Below are 15,346 nucleotides of genomic sequence, written 5' to 3'. Positions count from 1 at the left end.
GGTTGCCGCCAGCAGGTGAACACGGCCGGGGTGGGGGGGTTGCTCCAGGGAACGGGAGGGGCTGGACTTCCGGCAGACGCCACTGCCGGGGTGCCAAACGGCCCCCTCTGTCCGCTGCCCACAGTGCCGCCTCGTGCTTTGTTCTGGCTTCAATATTGCCACTGTGTGGCCCCCGCCCGCGGCCCCCCTCCTGCGCTCCATAGAAATGCGACTCCAGAGAGCTCCGGAGGCAGATGCTAGGTCGACCTTTCACCCGGGACTAATTCTAAATTGTGCTGTTTTCCTCTCTACACTAAGAGACCATCTGCCACCCCCAGGGGAGAGATGACAGTGCCCCCGCCCCAAAATGAGGGAGGGGGAGGCATGGCGGCCCCTGGTGGGGTGGGCTGGGGGGGTTAATTGGTTCCTGCCTTCAAGGAGTTTACCGTCGGAGCTGGGGGTGGGAGGCGGGGGCTGCACCAGGAGGAACCAGAGTCCCACCCCTGGGGGGGCGCTTCCTCGGGTCCCCACTGACGGACAGTGAGTATAGACCACCGGAGGACTTGAAGGAGTGGGGTCTTGGGGAGGGGGCAGGGCAGCGGCACCCAGTGGGGCCTCAGCTCCCACCAGGGAAGTGGGGGGTGGTGCATGAGTCAAGACGGCGGCATGCTGTGTCATCCGCCACCACGAAAGAGGGAGGACCCAGCCCGGAGTGGGGTTTGACTCAAGAACACGTGGCTTAGCGGCACTTTGTGTCCCTGGGGACAGGCTGCCTACGCAAGCGGGGTACACCTGCGGGGGGCATGCTGTCAGGCGTGGCCCTGGGCACCATGGGGCTTCCCCGGCTGGCAGAGGTGCCCCGCCACTCGGGGGCAATCGAGGAGCGTGTGCTTCCAGGGTCCTGGTGCGGCAGTGGGGCGGGCACACAGTGTAGGGGGCCTGTGGCTCCCAATCCAGAGACAAGACAGCCTGCCCCAGCACCTGCACCCCGGGAGCCTATTGGAGTGTTAGGAGAGGGCTGGCTTTGACCTGCACCCCGACAGTGCCAGTGGGGGCGGCTTTGACCTGCACCCCAACAGTGCCAGTGGGGCTCCCTGGCCTCAGTGAGCACAGTCAATGCTCCCAGGTGTATCAGGGAAGGCAGCCCCCCGCCCGTCTTCCTGCCACCAGAATCCCAAGTTCCCAGGCAGCAGAGGGATCACCCATGGGCAATAAAGGGGGTTCTCTCTGCACCCCGAGAAAAGAGAAGCGCCAGACAACCCCACAGCTGCCTCTCCCGGAGTGGCTGCTGTGGTAGGGCCTGGGGGCCCATCCCCCCCATCCAGGCCCCCACCTGCAGGGGAACGGCTGTCTAGAAGCCTCCCCCACCTTAAAATTCCCTCCCCCAGGGAGGAGTTGGGGCCGTGGGCTCCCTGTACTTCCCAGGGCAACTCGAGGGTGCGGGAGGGGGGTGGCCGTGGTGGGTGCGGGGGGGTGGGGCACCGACTCACCCCAGCCACCGGCCTTCCCCTAAGCAAAGGCACAGTAAGGCGACTGCCTCCCCCAGCCACCGACACCAGGCGTAAAGCCCAGGGCCGCTCTCTAGCACCCCACAGCCCTCCCCAGGCACCCCATGCTGGGAGGGTCTGAGACTCCTTGGCCTTGCCAGAAAAAAACCACCCACCCCCCGGCCTAGGAAAGCAGGGCATCTGTGGGTGGTGGGGGAGCTGTCATCACCACCAAAGAAGAGGAGACTGAGGCCAGGGCTGCGTGGGTGAGGGGACCAGGACCCAGGCCCCCAGAAGTAGAGCCCCTGGGCGGGTGGGGTTATCCCCCTCTTCTGAGGTTGGCATAGCCTGGGCGCTGAGGGGGACAGCTTCATCCCAGCAAGGCCTTAGGGAGGGAAGTCTGGGGCCTCAGCCCCTCCCTCGGGCCCAGGCCAGTCTAAGACATGCCAAGTCTCAGCAGGGGCCTCCCTGACTCCCAGGGGCCCTGACTGCTAAGGAATGACATGCACCCAACAGGTGGGGCAAGGGGGGCCTCATGACCTCTGCTGGCCTCGCTTTCCAGGAAGGACTGGCGGAGCAGCTCGGCACTGGGTACTGAGCCCCCGGAGGCCTTGAGAAGCAGGGTGGCAAAGGCCAGGTTTCCCAAACGCCCCTTCCCTTCACCTCCCCGGGGCTGCCCTGATTAGAACCCTCAGGACAAAAAGCTGGGCAGGAAAGTTCCCACAGCCCCTTCCAGCCCTCCGGGGCTTTGTTCCAACACCTGCCTGGGGGATCAGCTAGAATGTCCCCAGGGCCTGGGTTTTGTTCCACGGGGAGTTCTGGAAGCTGACCCTGCCAATCTCCAGTCCTTCTCCCCTTTCTTCCCGGCTGCCTTCCCACCCGGGTGCGCTGTAGGGGTGCAGTCCAGGGGATGGGGTGCAAGCGGGGCGTCCCTGACCTCCCTTGCGACCCACGGGCCCAGGAGCGGATCTCAGGCCTGCACCCGCCCCTTCCTGAGCTGAGGTCTCCCTCCAGCCTCTCCAGCCAGTAGGCGGGAGTGCTCAGAGCCGCTGGGGCCCTGCCGCTGGCTCCCAGGGCCTCAGGAGGGAGGGAGGGGTAGCTCGGGTGCAGGCAGACCCCGCCCCAGATGCCAGCCGCTCACTGGGCCAGGATGGCAGTGTCGGGGCGGGGGGAACGAGTCTGAGGGTGGGGTGGGGGTGCCCAGTGGCTGTGGGCCCTGGCCTGTGTCCAAGCCAGGACCAGGCTCTAGTCCACCCAGCTACCCACAGCGCACCCAACTCTTTTGTCTTGAAACTGTCTTCTCAAGTGACCTGGAGGGTTAAGACGCGCTGGGAGAAGGGAGGGCAGGGACAGGGTGGCTGCCCCGGGGCTCCAGGCCCAGGCGGAGAACGGGGAAGCCCTTTGTGTGGGAGCGGACGGAACCTGCCCGCTGAGGCTGCCTCTCCCACCAGCGCAGGAAACAGTGCCCCCCACACTGCATTGTCCCGACTCTGCTCAGGGCCTGGGTGCGGGAAGTGGCGTGTCCTGTCTGAGAGGACGGAAAGGCCTGGAGCAGGGGTCAGGCAGCTTCCCGGAGACTGCACCCATGGGCACCCTGCTCGGCCGGCACTCCCACGCTGTGAAGGCACGGCCCAGCCAGCCTGGGTCACCGGGGGCTCACTCGTCACCAAGGAGTCCCACAGGCTGCTGGGAGGGTGTGACAAAGGCCTGCGTGAGGCCCTGCACCACCACAAGGCCACCCTCCACCGGTCCCCCAAAAGGCAGAGCCCCAAGCTGGGGCAAGATTAGGGACGTGTGTGGTCCCCCGGCCTCTCTTGAGGGCCTGCCACCCTGAGCGCCACCAAGACCCACCGGGTGAACACCCCCCACCAGGGCTGCCCTGGGGCCCCTGCTCGCAAGCAAGGCAGAGCCCAGAGCTGCACCCCAAGATGCTTGGCGAAAGGCAAGCGACTGATGGGAGTGGAGGCTGAGCCGCTAGGAGGGCTGCGTCAAAGTCTGTTAAGTCAGCAAGCGCAGGCGGGGCCGCCCGGCTCCGGTGGAATATTCTGGCAACTTCCCGCATCTGCTCACAGGAGCGGGTGCCCTCTCCTGGGATGTTGGGGCTGCCCATGGCACCCCCTCCAGCCCAGCGCCCCTGCCTCTGGGTCAGCCACCCCTGTTGAGAATGCAGGCAAGGAGGGACCAAGGGCCCCCTTACATCTGTGCGGCACCCACTGGGCCTTGAGTGGGGACCAAAGTCATGCCCCACTGGCCTCCACCTTAGGCTGATACTCGGGGCTTGGCCCTGGGCTGGGGCTCTACCCAGCTTTACTTGTGGGACATGTACTAGGCCCATTGTACAGAGAAAAAAAACCGAGGCCTGGGCAGGTGATGCCCACGGTACCGCCTGGATCTGGAAGCAGCCCTTAACCTCCACTGCCACCGACGGGGACCGCACACCGGCCCCCCGGGAGCAGACAGCTCCCCAGAGACAGCCAAGGAGCCGCTGCAGCTCCCTGGGAAAGAGGTGGGAGGGCATGTGTCCCTGCCCCCCCAGCTGCCCCACCCACTGCCTGGATTTTACGCCTGACCACCTGATCTCCAGAGCGGGCAGGCCAGCAGGCCAGCAGACAAAGCGCACTCACATCCCACAGCCCCGCTGAAACCCAACCCGGGGGCGGGGCAGGACTCCAGGCTCTCCGCACCCCGCCCCACCCACCATGCAGGAGGGTCTGGCTACACTGGGTTCGCAGGTCCACTTCCCTGCGGTGCCATGGGGCCCTCCCACTGTCCTCGGTGCCGGGGGACAGGGCACAGTGCACCCCGAAGCCCACCCCGGCCCCAGCAGCCTCCAGGCAACAAAGGCAGGCGCCCTCCTGCATGCCTCCACTGCCCTTAGGAACCCCCTCCCGCCGGCTGCGGTGGGCCTGGGGAGGCCCCTCTGTCACCTGCCCTGACTAGGCCAAAGGCTGTCCGGTGGTCCCAGAGGCCTGGGGTGGCTGGGGCAAGGCCACCCCTCCTGCCACTGTCACTGCCCCGCTCTCTGGCCAGACAAGCGGCAGAAGGGCCACGTCAGAGAATGCAGCTCACGGGCTCAAGGCAGTGGAGCCCCCGCAGCCTGGCAGACCCCCCCGGCTCTGCTCCCCAGGCCTCACAAGCTCTCCTGAACCTAGCCCACATCTCCTGAACCCTGTAAACCTCATCCAAACACCACATAACCTCTTCCGAACCCTGCAAACCTCACCCAAACCCCACAAACCTCTCCTGCATCCTACACAACCTCGTCCGAACAGCGTACCTCTCCTGCACCTTGCATGTCTCCTGAATCCCGAACAACCTTACCCGAACCCCACACCACCTCTTCCGAACCCCACACCACCTCTTCCGAACCCCACACCACCTCTCCTGAACCCCTCACAACCCCTCCTGAATCCTGCATCTCTCCCTGAACCCCTCATAGCTTTGCCCACTTCCCACACCACCTCTCCTGAACCCCGCACACCCTGGCCCGTGCACTGCAGCTGGGGCTGGGCTCTGGGCGAGGTCTTTCTGGGCGTCCCTGAGGAAAGCAGGCTGACGCACTCCCATAGGGGAAACCGGGTACAGAGCACGTGGGACAATCTGTCATTCCTACATCGGCACACGGGACACCCACTTGCCCGTGCAGAGGCCCCGCTTGTGAGGGGGACCGGGGGTCAGCCACCCCAGTCACCAGCCAGCGCGTGCCGTCATGAGGCCGAGTTCAAAACTAAAGTCCAGCGCTGGCAGTGGGCTCAGATGCCCTGCAGCTGGATGAGACCTTCCAGGAACCTGGGCCACCACACCTCACACCCGGTCCCAGGCCACCTGGCTCCACCTGCCCACCCCCACCCAGGTGTGACCACCACAGGTACTGGCTGAGGGCCATGCTGGCAGGGTCCTGGACTCCTGGGGCCCCCGGGAGGTCACAGTCTGAGGCCCTGGGGCCCCGCCAGCGGGAACATACAGCCACGTCGGGCCTTCCCGTGGGCTCCCAACCAGACAGGGTGGAGGCCGCCCCCTCCTGACCACGACAGGGGAAGTGAGGAACCCTGGCTGATGGGTGAGGGGCTTCCCGAGGCAGACCCGGAGGGAGAGGGCTCAGAGGGCACCCTGGCCTCAGCCAGCATCTTACTGAAGAGTCTCAGGGACACGCACACCGAAGTCTGGCATCCCTGCCCGTGCCCCCTGCCCCCGCCCCCCCGCCGGCTCTCATTTCCAGTAACTTTGTAGTTTCCGATCACTAGCAACCGACACAGAGAGGAAATGGTGGGAGGCAGGCCCCCGGGCCCCGCGACGCTGTCCCAGCCTGCCCTCAGCCCTGCCTGCCCTCAGCCCCGGACGGGTCTTCCCAGAGGCGGCCGCAGCGGCGCTCACCACCCACTCCGGTCACATGTGTCTGCCTCCCTGGCAGCTTTCGAAGCCCCATGCACTACTGCGGCCCTTGACGGCCTTAGGGAGAGCCAGGTGGGGCTGGGGCCTGTGCTGGGAGCCTCTGGCAGGCTCCCCGGCCCAGCCGTCCCTGTCATCTGTACAAGAGTGACACCACGGTGTCAGGGTCTGGCACGTGGAGCGGGCTCCATATCGGGCACCCTAATAACAGTGGCAAGGCCCATCGCAGGAGGGTCTACGGCAGGGGCTGCAGGCCAAAAGTGCCACTCCTCCGAGTAAGCACTTGGGCCTTCGGGGACACTGTTACAGGGAAAGTGAGTGACGTGCAAACAATTTCTCTCTGATGTGACCCAGCATGAAAGCGTCTCTAATAAAGCCTATCTCCAGCTGCGAGTCCTGAGCAAACGTCTGTGGCTAAAGCGGGTGCCGGCGTGGGTGAGATGGGGGGAGGCCAGGAGTCAGGTCGCCGGGCATCCAAGCCCCACCCTCGGCACGAGGACGAGTGTCTGATTCCTCCAGGCCCACAGACACAGGCAGCCAGCCACCCGCCCCCACTCCCACGGGTCTCAGTACCGGGGGAAGGGGCCCTCAGAGGCTTCCCGTCCCCTCTCCTGGACTCTCTGCCCTCACAGAGGATCCGTATGACGACACGGGGCCGCCTCCCCGAGGGTGGCCCTTTCGCGCTACCTGTGGGGAAACGTTTGTTCAGCAAATTAGCAGTGTCAACAGCAGAACAAGGGGACCGTTTACCCAGCTTAAAAGAGCAACCAATTCAAACACTTCAGAGCCACACCAGACACCCAGCCAGGTGACGGGGTGCTGGGATGGGCTGTTGGCAAATTCTCTTACCCCGTTAGTGCAGGACGGGGCACGGGGGATGAGACGGCCGCTTCTTATGGGAAGACTCCCGGGAGCCTGGCACTCCCCAGTGAAACAGCTCACACCTGAGCCCCCATCCTGGGACCAACCAGGTGTGTGGGGCGGGGACAGCAGAGGCCGGGTTGGGTTGGGGGGGCAGTGAGCACCCTGGGACGGAAGGCAGGCCAGGCAGACGTAGGACTGGCCAGAGCTTTCCACACGGTCCCAGGCGAGGTGAGGGGCCGGGGACTCTGGGCAGGCACGGTGCCCCATTGAGAGGGCAGAGAAGCGGGCTGCCTGACAGGGAAGCCAGACCCTGGGGAGGGGGGCACACCCATCTGCGCCCAATCCAAAGCAGCAGCTTTGTGTCAAGAGGGAGCCGGGCAGGGAGAGGGCAATGCTTAACCAGTAACTGTCCTCTAGTGTCAACGGCGGCATAGGGAGAGTCGGGGAGGGGTCAAGGGCAGCACCTCCTCCAGAAGGCGCCCAGCCCGGGGCAGCGGCAGCGAGCGGGCGTGTGGTGGGGGCCCACAGCAGGAAGAGCCTCTCAGAGGAGAGACAATGAGGGCGTCTACTCCCAGAATCTCCACAGGTCTTGGAGATGCACACAAAGCAGGCCTCCCGCCCCGCTGCCCCGGGACAGGCAGGTGTCTAGATGCTAAAAGTCACACGTTCGTTCGCTGGACTAGGAGGGAAGGGCACCTAGCCACCCAGTGTCCTCTCTACCAGGGGTTCCCCGGCTGCCGTGTGCTCTGTGGAGGACGTGGCACGTGCCTGAGCTAGAGGATGCAGGAGAGGCCCCCGCATGTCTGAGGGACCAGGCAGCTCTCCTGCCTCATGCAGGGCATGCCCAGGACTCCGAGCTGAGCCCGGGGGCCGAGAAGAGCTGTGGTCCAGAAGCCGACCGCCGGCTTCCACCATAGGGACAGTGAGGTCGGAAGGGGACACGGAAAGTTGCCATTGGCCTGGCTTTGCCTCCCTCCCCACACCCCCTCACTTTCCCACCTCTGCCCTCAACCCCACCACAGCCAGCTCCTCTGGGGGCTCCTCCCAGGGGTATCCTTGGCAGCCAGCCCACCAGGTGGGGGTCCCCATGGTACTACTCGGCAATGGAAGTGGAACCTGGCCCCCTCTCTGGTCCAGAGTCGGGCTCCTCTCCTAGGACAGCTGTCACCTGCATGGGGGCTGCGGCGCCTGGCTCGGGCCACTGCCAGGCCCACACGGAGGGGCTGGGGAAGCCTCCCCAGGCCTGCACTCCTGCCTTGCAGGGCATGGCGGAGCCCCAGCCCCACTGCGTACCTCTTCGGCCACTCGATGCCTGGAGGCTAGGGGGGCTAGGGGCTGCTGTGACCTGGAGCCAGGGATGGGAGCCACCACTGCAAGGTGCTTGGGGCTCTGAGGAGCCACAGGCTCAGTGCCCCAGGACTAACAGGGCCCGACTCAAGGTGGCTCTGCGGCGGCCGGGGGCCACACAGGCCCAGAGACGGGCACCCAGTCTTCAGGGGCCTTCCCAGATGCCCGCCAATCCCCTGTACTGCCACCTGTGGACCCTGCCGACTGATGACACATGACCTGGACGTCTGTGTCCACCCGCGGCCAGTCCCTGATGGCTCCAGTCGTGTACAATCCAGTCCTCCAGGGCACAGAGCTGATACAGGCTCCAACCTGGTGGGCCTGGGAGACAGGCTGAGTGTGAGAAGCGGCACGCAAATGGCCACGCTCTGTACTACGATCCCACTTAGAGAAAACGTCCAGAACGGGCAAATCCAGAGACAGAAGTGGATTGATGCTGCTGATCTTCACCTAATTCACTCTAAAGTGTCAGTGACTAGATGCTCCAACCCTGGGGGCGGGCGGTGACTGCCCAATGGGTGTGAGTTTCCCTCTGGGGCGAGGGAAAACCGAAACGAGATAGTAGTGATGGCTGTGTAACACTGTGAGTAACACCCTGCCGCTGAGCTGTTCACTTCGAGACGGTCACAGAGGTGAATGCACGTTCTGTGTGTTTGGTCAGGTGTGTGTGTGCGTGCGTGCGTGCGTGTGTGTGTGCGCGTGTGTGTGTGTATCTCCAGCATTCTTGGGCGGTGTAAATGGTCAAGCGATTGACTACTAGCTGGAAGGCTGGCAGTTCTAATCCACCCACAGCCGCCTCGGAAGACAGGCCTGGCGATCTGCTCCTGAAAGGTCACCACCTTGAAAACCCTGTGGAGCAGTTCTACTCTGCACGCGAGGTCACCCCGAGTTTCAATCAACCTGATGGCAATGAACAACAACAACTCTATCTCTCCCCCCAAAAAAAGTCCAATCCCCTGTGCCCTAAGGGTGGGGCCAGGCTCCTTGCCTCCCTTGCCATCACCCGTCCCAGGGCCTAGCGTAGGGCGGGGGCGGGGGGTGGGCAAAGGGATACGCGCAGAAGGCAGAGGAACCACTTAGAGGAGGGCATCCTTCGGCCCGCCCCCCACCTGCCCTTCCTCCACGGCTGGCCGATGTGCCTGTCAGTCATTGTCCGGGCGGGCCAGAAGCAGCCCCAGACTGGCAGAACCTGACTAGCCGCATCGCCAGGCCTGGCCCCTGGGCACCTCCACCCCGCCACACCGCTGCCCGCTGCCGCCAGCACAGTCTCAGGCCCAGGCCCTGCCCAGATGCCGCTGGAAGGGGGCTCCAGGGATCGTCTAGGCAACCCCTGCACGTACGGAGGGGGAAACTGAGGCCCAGGGAGGAGATGTGTGGCTGAGGGTGTCCACATTCCTTGCCAGAGAAAGGCCCCACCTGGCTCACTGAGAACCCTCAGCGCCATGAGCCGCATCCCGGCAGCAGTAAAAATGCCCCGGAGCCAGCAGCTCGTTAAAGCCCGTGATGTATCCTGGGGCTCGCCAGCCCCTTGGAAGCCTCTGGAAAGTTCTGGATATGCCTGCACGCGGAGGCCAAGAGCTGACGCAAGCTAGCCTCGCAAACCCAGCCCCTAGTGCAGGCCCCGGGTCAGCCTCTCCCCTCCCAGCCTCAGTTTTCCCACCTGTAAAGTGGGGATTGACATGCAGCGCTGGTCACCACCCAGCAGGGGCAAGGCAGGCGGACGACAGTGCCTGGCTTCCACGACGCTGGTAAAGGCTGCGTGTCTGCACACGGGGTCACTGTCATTATACTACTGAGGAGCGATCGAGATCCACGACCCGCTCGGTTCACAGGGTCACCCCGTTACCTTACTGAGGAAGGCAACGGAGACGCACGACCCGCTTGGTGCACGGGGTCACCCCGTTACCTTACTGAGAAAGGCAACGGAGACGCACGACCCGCTTGGTGCACGGGGTCACCTCGTTACCTTACTGAGGAAGGCAACTGAGGCGTGCAACCTGCTCTGCAGCGCCCCGCCTGTTCTCTACGTACAGAGGGACAGGAGGCAGGAGAGGCCCCCACACACCAGCAGAGCACAAGCCCTCAGCCTAGCTGGTGCTGCCCAGCCAGCCCACCTGCCAGGAAGCCTGCCCTGTCACAGGCACCCTGCGGAGACCCCCCCCCCCCCGCACCCCAGCACGTCTGCCCCCCCCCGCACCCAGTGCCTCCCCGCCATGCTCAGGCCCAGTGCGGGCTCCTCCGTTCACTGTCTGCCCCGCTCCACCCTCTTCCTGCTAAGGTCACCCTCTTCTTTCTTTTTTAAAAAATATTACTTTTTCAATGGAAAAAATGTTGGCCTCCATTCAGAGGCAGTGCCGGCCCCCCGAGGAGCCCGCTCCCCCCTCGATGCCTCTCCTGCGAGAGCTCCGCCTCCTGACGTCCCCACGCTGAGCGAGCAGGTGAGACTTTCTATTTGACAAAGTGTTTTTCTAACCCCTAGTCCTCCGAGCCGGGAGTGACAGGCACAGAGGAAGCTCTGTGACAGACCTTCCCTCACCCCCCCAGCCAGCAACCTGCCCCTCCCCCGGCCTCTCCCACCAGGCGGTGACACAATGGAAACCCTGCCTTCAGCTAAGGGAGCGGTCGGTCACTCATCAGCCCACTTCATGGATGGGCAGACTGAGTCCAGGTGGCGCGCTGACCCGAGGTCAGGCCTCAGGTGCAGGAGCATCCAAAGCGAAAGCCCCCCCGTACCCCTGGCCCACAGCCAGGTACTCTGGACGTGACGCCCCACTTCTGCCATCACCCAAATTCTGACTTTCCCACAGGCAGGGAGGTTGCCCTAGTCAACCCGTCTCAGCTCCCAGCCCAGCACCCTGAAGAGCTTTCCAGACGGAAGACGCACGCCCACCCAGGCGGACAGTGGTCCCTCCAGTCCTGCCCACCCTCCCTCAGGTGCAGGAAGCACTCTATCCCCTCAGCACTGACGGGGCCCAGAGGGGCCAGGAGGGGGCGGAAGGCGTAGTGCCCCCTCCGCTTGCCCGTGGGGCCGGAGCCGCCCATGGAGCCCCCCACCGGCACACAGCAGCTTCCAGAGATGGAGCTCGTGTGGGGACCCGCCACAGAGACTCCCACACGCCCCAACAAGCAGGCCCAGTGCTCTCCCACCGCTCTGGGAGGACGCCCCCAGCCCCCACAGGACGCCTCTCCAGCCCGGAGCCACCACCTGACAGGCGCTCCCTGGGAGGCTTCCGTCTCCGCGGGTGGAAACAGATGATTCACCAGCACTCAGGGCTGGCACGGGGAGAGCAGTTTCTCACGCCCTCCCACAGGGTAGCAAACTGGCACAGAAAGTCTAAGAACTTTCCCAGGCCACGGCGGGAGGCTGCGGGCTGGGATTTGAACCCACATCATGGGGGTTCCAGAAGTCTCTGCCCTGGATGCCTCGGAGGAAAGAACATGGCTTCTCCCTCAATTGGGAGAGCCGGCCTCCCGCCCCTGCTCTGGCCAGCTCTCCTGGGACAGCTCCTCGGAGGTCGGAGGTCGCCTTCTGGAGGCTGCAGGCCTCCCTGGGCGGGAGTGGAGAGGCAGAGCCCCCGGGAGAGGAGCACGGGGCTCAAGGGCCCAGGCCTAGAGATGGGACCCCCCCACTGGCCCGAGCCGGAGCCGCCCTGGCGCCCGCAGACCATACTGCAAGCCCCAGCTGTGCCTCTCCAAAGCTGGGCCCAACCCTGCACCCCAAACTGCCCAGAGGTAGGAGCCCCTGTGATGGCCTTTCCATCCCGCCTCCTCGCTGGATTTGCGGGGTGTGCACAATGGGGGCTCTGTGGGCTGCGCTTGGCTGAGAGGCCGGTCAAACTGGGGGGAGGCTTCCCGCCAAGAAGGAGGGGTCGCAGGCCCAGTGCAGGAGAGAGGCCGAGCCAGGAGACCTATCAGGGGGCTGGCTTGGGCAGAGGGGACCGCAGGACCCCAGGTCTAGGGGCTGAGAGGGCACACCACACCACAACCTTGTTCTCTTCAAGGGTCTGTGCCCTGATGTCAGGGAGTGGGGACTGGGGAGGCTGCCGCAGTCCTGTCCCCCGTGCCAGCTTCTGCCCGGGGACACCTCGCTCCAGACCACCCGGCCGGCCCCAGGGTCCTGGCCAGGCCACGCTACTCCCTGGTGGTTCCCAGAAGAGATACCCCAACTTTCCGCCAACACCCCCCCTTCCTCTCAAAGTCCTCTGCAGAAGTACCAAGATTCTTACTGCCTCCCAAGTTGGGGGGTGGTGTTTAGAGGCAATGTCTGAGGGAGTGTGGGGGAGAGAGCTGTGCATTCTGGGAAGCTGCGCATAATTAATCACACCGCATTAATCCGCCTCCTCAACAATAGTGGCTGCACTGCCTCGGAATCCCAGCTGTCAGCCTCTGAATGAAAGGAAACAAGATTTAGGGCATCAAGCGTCGCTGCGGCTTCTGCAGAGGGGGATGGCCCCCAAAACGCAAAAAAAAAAAAAAAAAAAGGAGTGTGCATTCATTAGTGTCTGACAAAGGAACAGTCCCCTCTGCCCACTAAACTGTTCACAGACCTGCGTAATTGGCTTCAGTTGGTGGGAGGGGGCCTGGGGGCTGCTGGTGGGCAGGCGGGCCGGCCGACCGTGCAGCGGGCTGGGTTGTCAGGGGAATGGGCCATCAACGGCTGGAATGAGGGCGGGCCGCGGCAGAGCGGGAGGCGGAGTGGGCCGCTCCCCAGGGCCTCCTCAGTATTCCCATCAGGGGCGAACTCAAGTTGAAGGACATCGCGGGCACAGCAAAAACGTCCCCGAGGCGGACTGGCACTGCAAACAGGTCTCTCAGCCCCCCTGTGCCCACTCTCCAGCTGAGCCAAGGGCCATAGATGGTGTTCTCGGGGCTGGAGTTTGCAGGCCCAAGAGAGAAACCCGGCTTCCTGACAGTCACCCCCACCCGGGGAGATGGGCGGGGCCGGTTCTCGGGTCTGGAGGCTTCTCTCGTCTCACTCTGAGGCCTTGGAGGAACTGGCTGGGGAAGGCCCAGGCCTAGAGAGTTAGGTTTTGTTTTGAAACAGTCAGTTTCTTTCTGAGAGGCTCACCTGCCCACAGGTGCTCAACCTGCCCAGAGGAGGTGGGTCCTCAGGTGGCAGTGGGGGTCCTGACCGCTCGATGGGTCAGCCATTTCTCAGGGACTTCAGGGAGAAATGAGCTGCTGGGATTCCCACTAAGGGCCCAGAAGGCCGAGGCGGCCACGAAGGGGGAGCCCAGGACCCTCCGAGGCCAGACCAGCTCACACGCGGCCTAATTGGGGGTGATTAAGTAATTGCCAGACTTTGTCCAATAAAAGTCAGCACGTGACGCGCCCAGCCTTCTGGGCCATCTCCTTCAGACAATGGCCTAGTGTTCTGTCCCCGGCTGCCGCAGAAGGCAGGGGCTCCTGCTCCGACAAAGCAACAAGTCCCGGTGGGGGTGCGCATACTCACACACAGGCCTCGGTGCCGTTGGCGAACACTTCACACTTCCCGCCATTCAAGCAGGTCTCCTCGGCGCCGGTCTGGGAACACCGCAGGCCTGGGGGGAGGGGGAGACAAGGGGGTCAGCAGAGCCTCGGCTCCTGGGATGGCCCACCTCTGGGGACAGAAAGCCCAGCCCTCGTCACCAGCTCTGGACTAAGTTTCACCATCAGACCTCACCTCGGGGGTTCTCTGCTCAGAGTCCTGGGGTTGCAGGGGCTGGGGCACCTGGGAGCCCCTGCATGAACCCCAAAGGGCTTCAAAGTTCCAGAGTCAGAAACGGGGGAGGGGCGGGCTGGCAGGTGGACGGGTAGGGCTCAAGGTGGGGGTGGCTGACATGCCTCTTGGCAGCAGGGGAGAAGAGCGGAGCCCACCCAGGGTACTCTCCCAACCTTGCACCCCCACCTCCCCAGTTCTCTTCAGAAAGCCACCCGGGGCTGGGGGGCCAGGGCCCCCACCCAGCCACTGAGACTGTCTTGATGTTCAAACATGTTGGCGGGAGGTGGTGGCGGCAGCGGGAGGGGTGGGGGGCGGCCACACTCGGCTCCCCGCTCGTGGGAAAATGCGACAGCTGCGTGGCCCGCCGCCCCGCCCGCCAACAAAGCGCCGCCGCTGAATCAGAGCTGCCCATTGTCGCCGGGCCGCCTCCTGGTGTCCAGGCTGCCCCGCCTCTGCGGACACCCAATACCTGCTCCCGCGCAGGCATCTCCAGGGGCAGCCCCACCACACCCAGGGGAGGGTGGACAGCCCCTTTGGGAAGCAATGAGACCCCATTCCCGAGAAGGGGTCCATAAACGAAGCCCCGCCCTTCCCTCTAACCCCCTGGACAAGTGAAGCCGTCGGTGGGGGCGGGGACGGCGCTATGACAGGGACTCTACTTTCTGAAGGGGGGAAAAATTCTCACCTCCAACTTTTTGGGAAGAGAGGAATTAATTACTAGATTGCCCGGAGACCCTTGGGATGGGAAGCGGGCCAGGAACCGCTCCCCCCCCCCCCAAGATCGCCAAACTTGAACTCCGCGGAGCAAAGCGAAAGTCAGTCCAACCGAAGAGAGTCTTCCGCACCCCCCCCAAAAAAGGCTGTGATTCACGATCCGCACCCCCCCCAAAGAAAGGCTGTGAGCCGGGCTGGGGGGGCAGCGATCCCGCCGGGGGATCGGGGTCCAAGCCGTGGCGGTCCGGGGTCCGAGCCGTCTGCTGCTCCCCGCGGCAGCCCGCGCGAACCTTCCTGAAGGGGAAGGAGGCGGGTCGGCCCGGGCCCCGCTGCCCCCGGCGCCCTGCCGGCCCGGGCCGCGAGGGTTGGCAAGGGAGAAGACACGGAGCCGGGACCCCACGCTTCGCGCCCCAACATCCGCCCCCGGCGCGGGCCCGATGCGCAGAAACACGACTAATGGCTCCGAGAAGCAACAGGAAACCAAAACCGACTTGATTCAAATCGAAAAGTGGTAGGCAGTAAGCGCGCCACGCGGCGAGTCCACGCGCGGCCGGGGAAGACGAGTTCGGCGGTGGGGCCCCGGGCCCCCAGATCGGCGCCCCGCACCCAGCTCCAGGCGCGTCCCCGGTGCTGGGCAGCGCGAGTACGCCCTGCGCTGGGGGTGGGGGCGTCCTAATCCTGGCCCGGGACTCCGGGTCTCCCCGCCCCGCCCGATGCTCCCGGGGCGCGCGCGCAGCGCCGCCGAAGTTGGAAAGGGGCACGGAAAGTTGCGGGCTCGCGGGGCGGCGCCTACCTCGTGCGGCGGGGAACGCCGGCAGCAGCGCCAGGCAGAGCAGCGGCGCCAGGAGCGGCGGCATGCCTGTTT

The 15,346-nt window shown here is 64.7% G+C and overlaps 1 protein-coding gene across 1 annotated transcript in view; it reads right to left on the bottom strand.

Annotated features, from left to right (window-relative positions):
- Window positions 1–15,340, bottom strand: part of NOTCH1 (notch receptor 1) — a 54,315-nt gene extending 38,975 nt beyond the window's left edge. The window contains exons 1-2 of the mRNA XM_023742620.1: window positions 15,275–15,340; window positions 13,519–13,606 (exon numbers count right to left, since the gene is read on the bottom strand). Coding sequence (XP_023598388.1) covers window positions 13,519–13,606; window positions 15,275–15,338 — 152 coding nt within the window. The 5' untranslated portion in view covers window positions 15,339–15,340. The remainder of the gene's footprint in view (window positions 1–13,518; window positions 13,607–15,274) is intronic.
- Between the last annotated feature and the right edge of the window lie 6 nt (window positions 15,341–15,346).

The sequence above is a fragment of the Trichechus manatus genome, unplaced genomic scaffold, assembly GCF_000243295.1.
Source record: "Trichechus manatus latirostris isolate Lorelei unplaced genomic scaffold, TriManLat1.0 scaffold00214, whole genome shotgun sequence".
Lineage (NCBI taxonomy): Eukaryota > Metazoa > Chordata > Mammalia > Sirenia > Trichechidae > Trichechus > Trichechus manatus.
The sequence above is the reverse complement of the archived record's forward strand: the minus strand, read 5'-3'. Positions and strand labels throughout refer to the sequence as shown.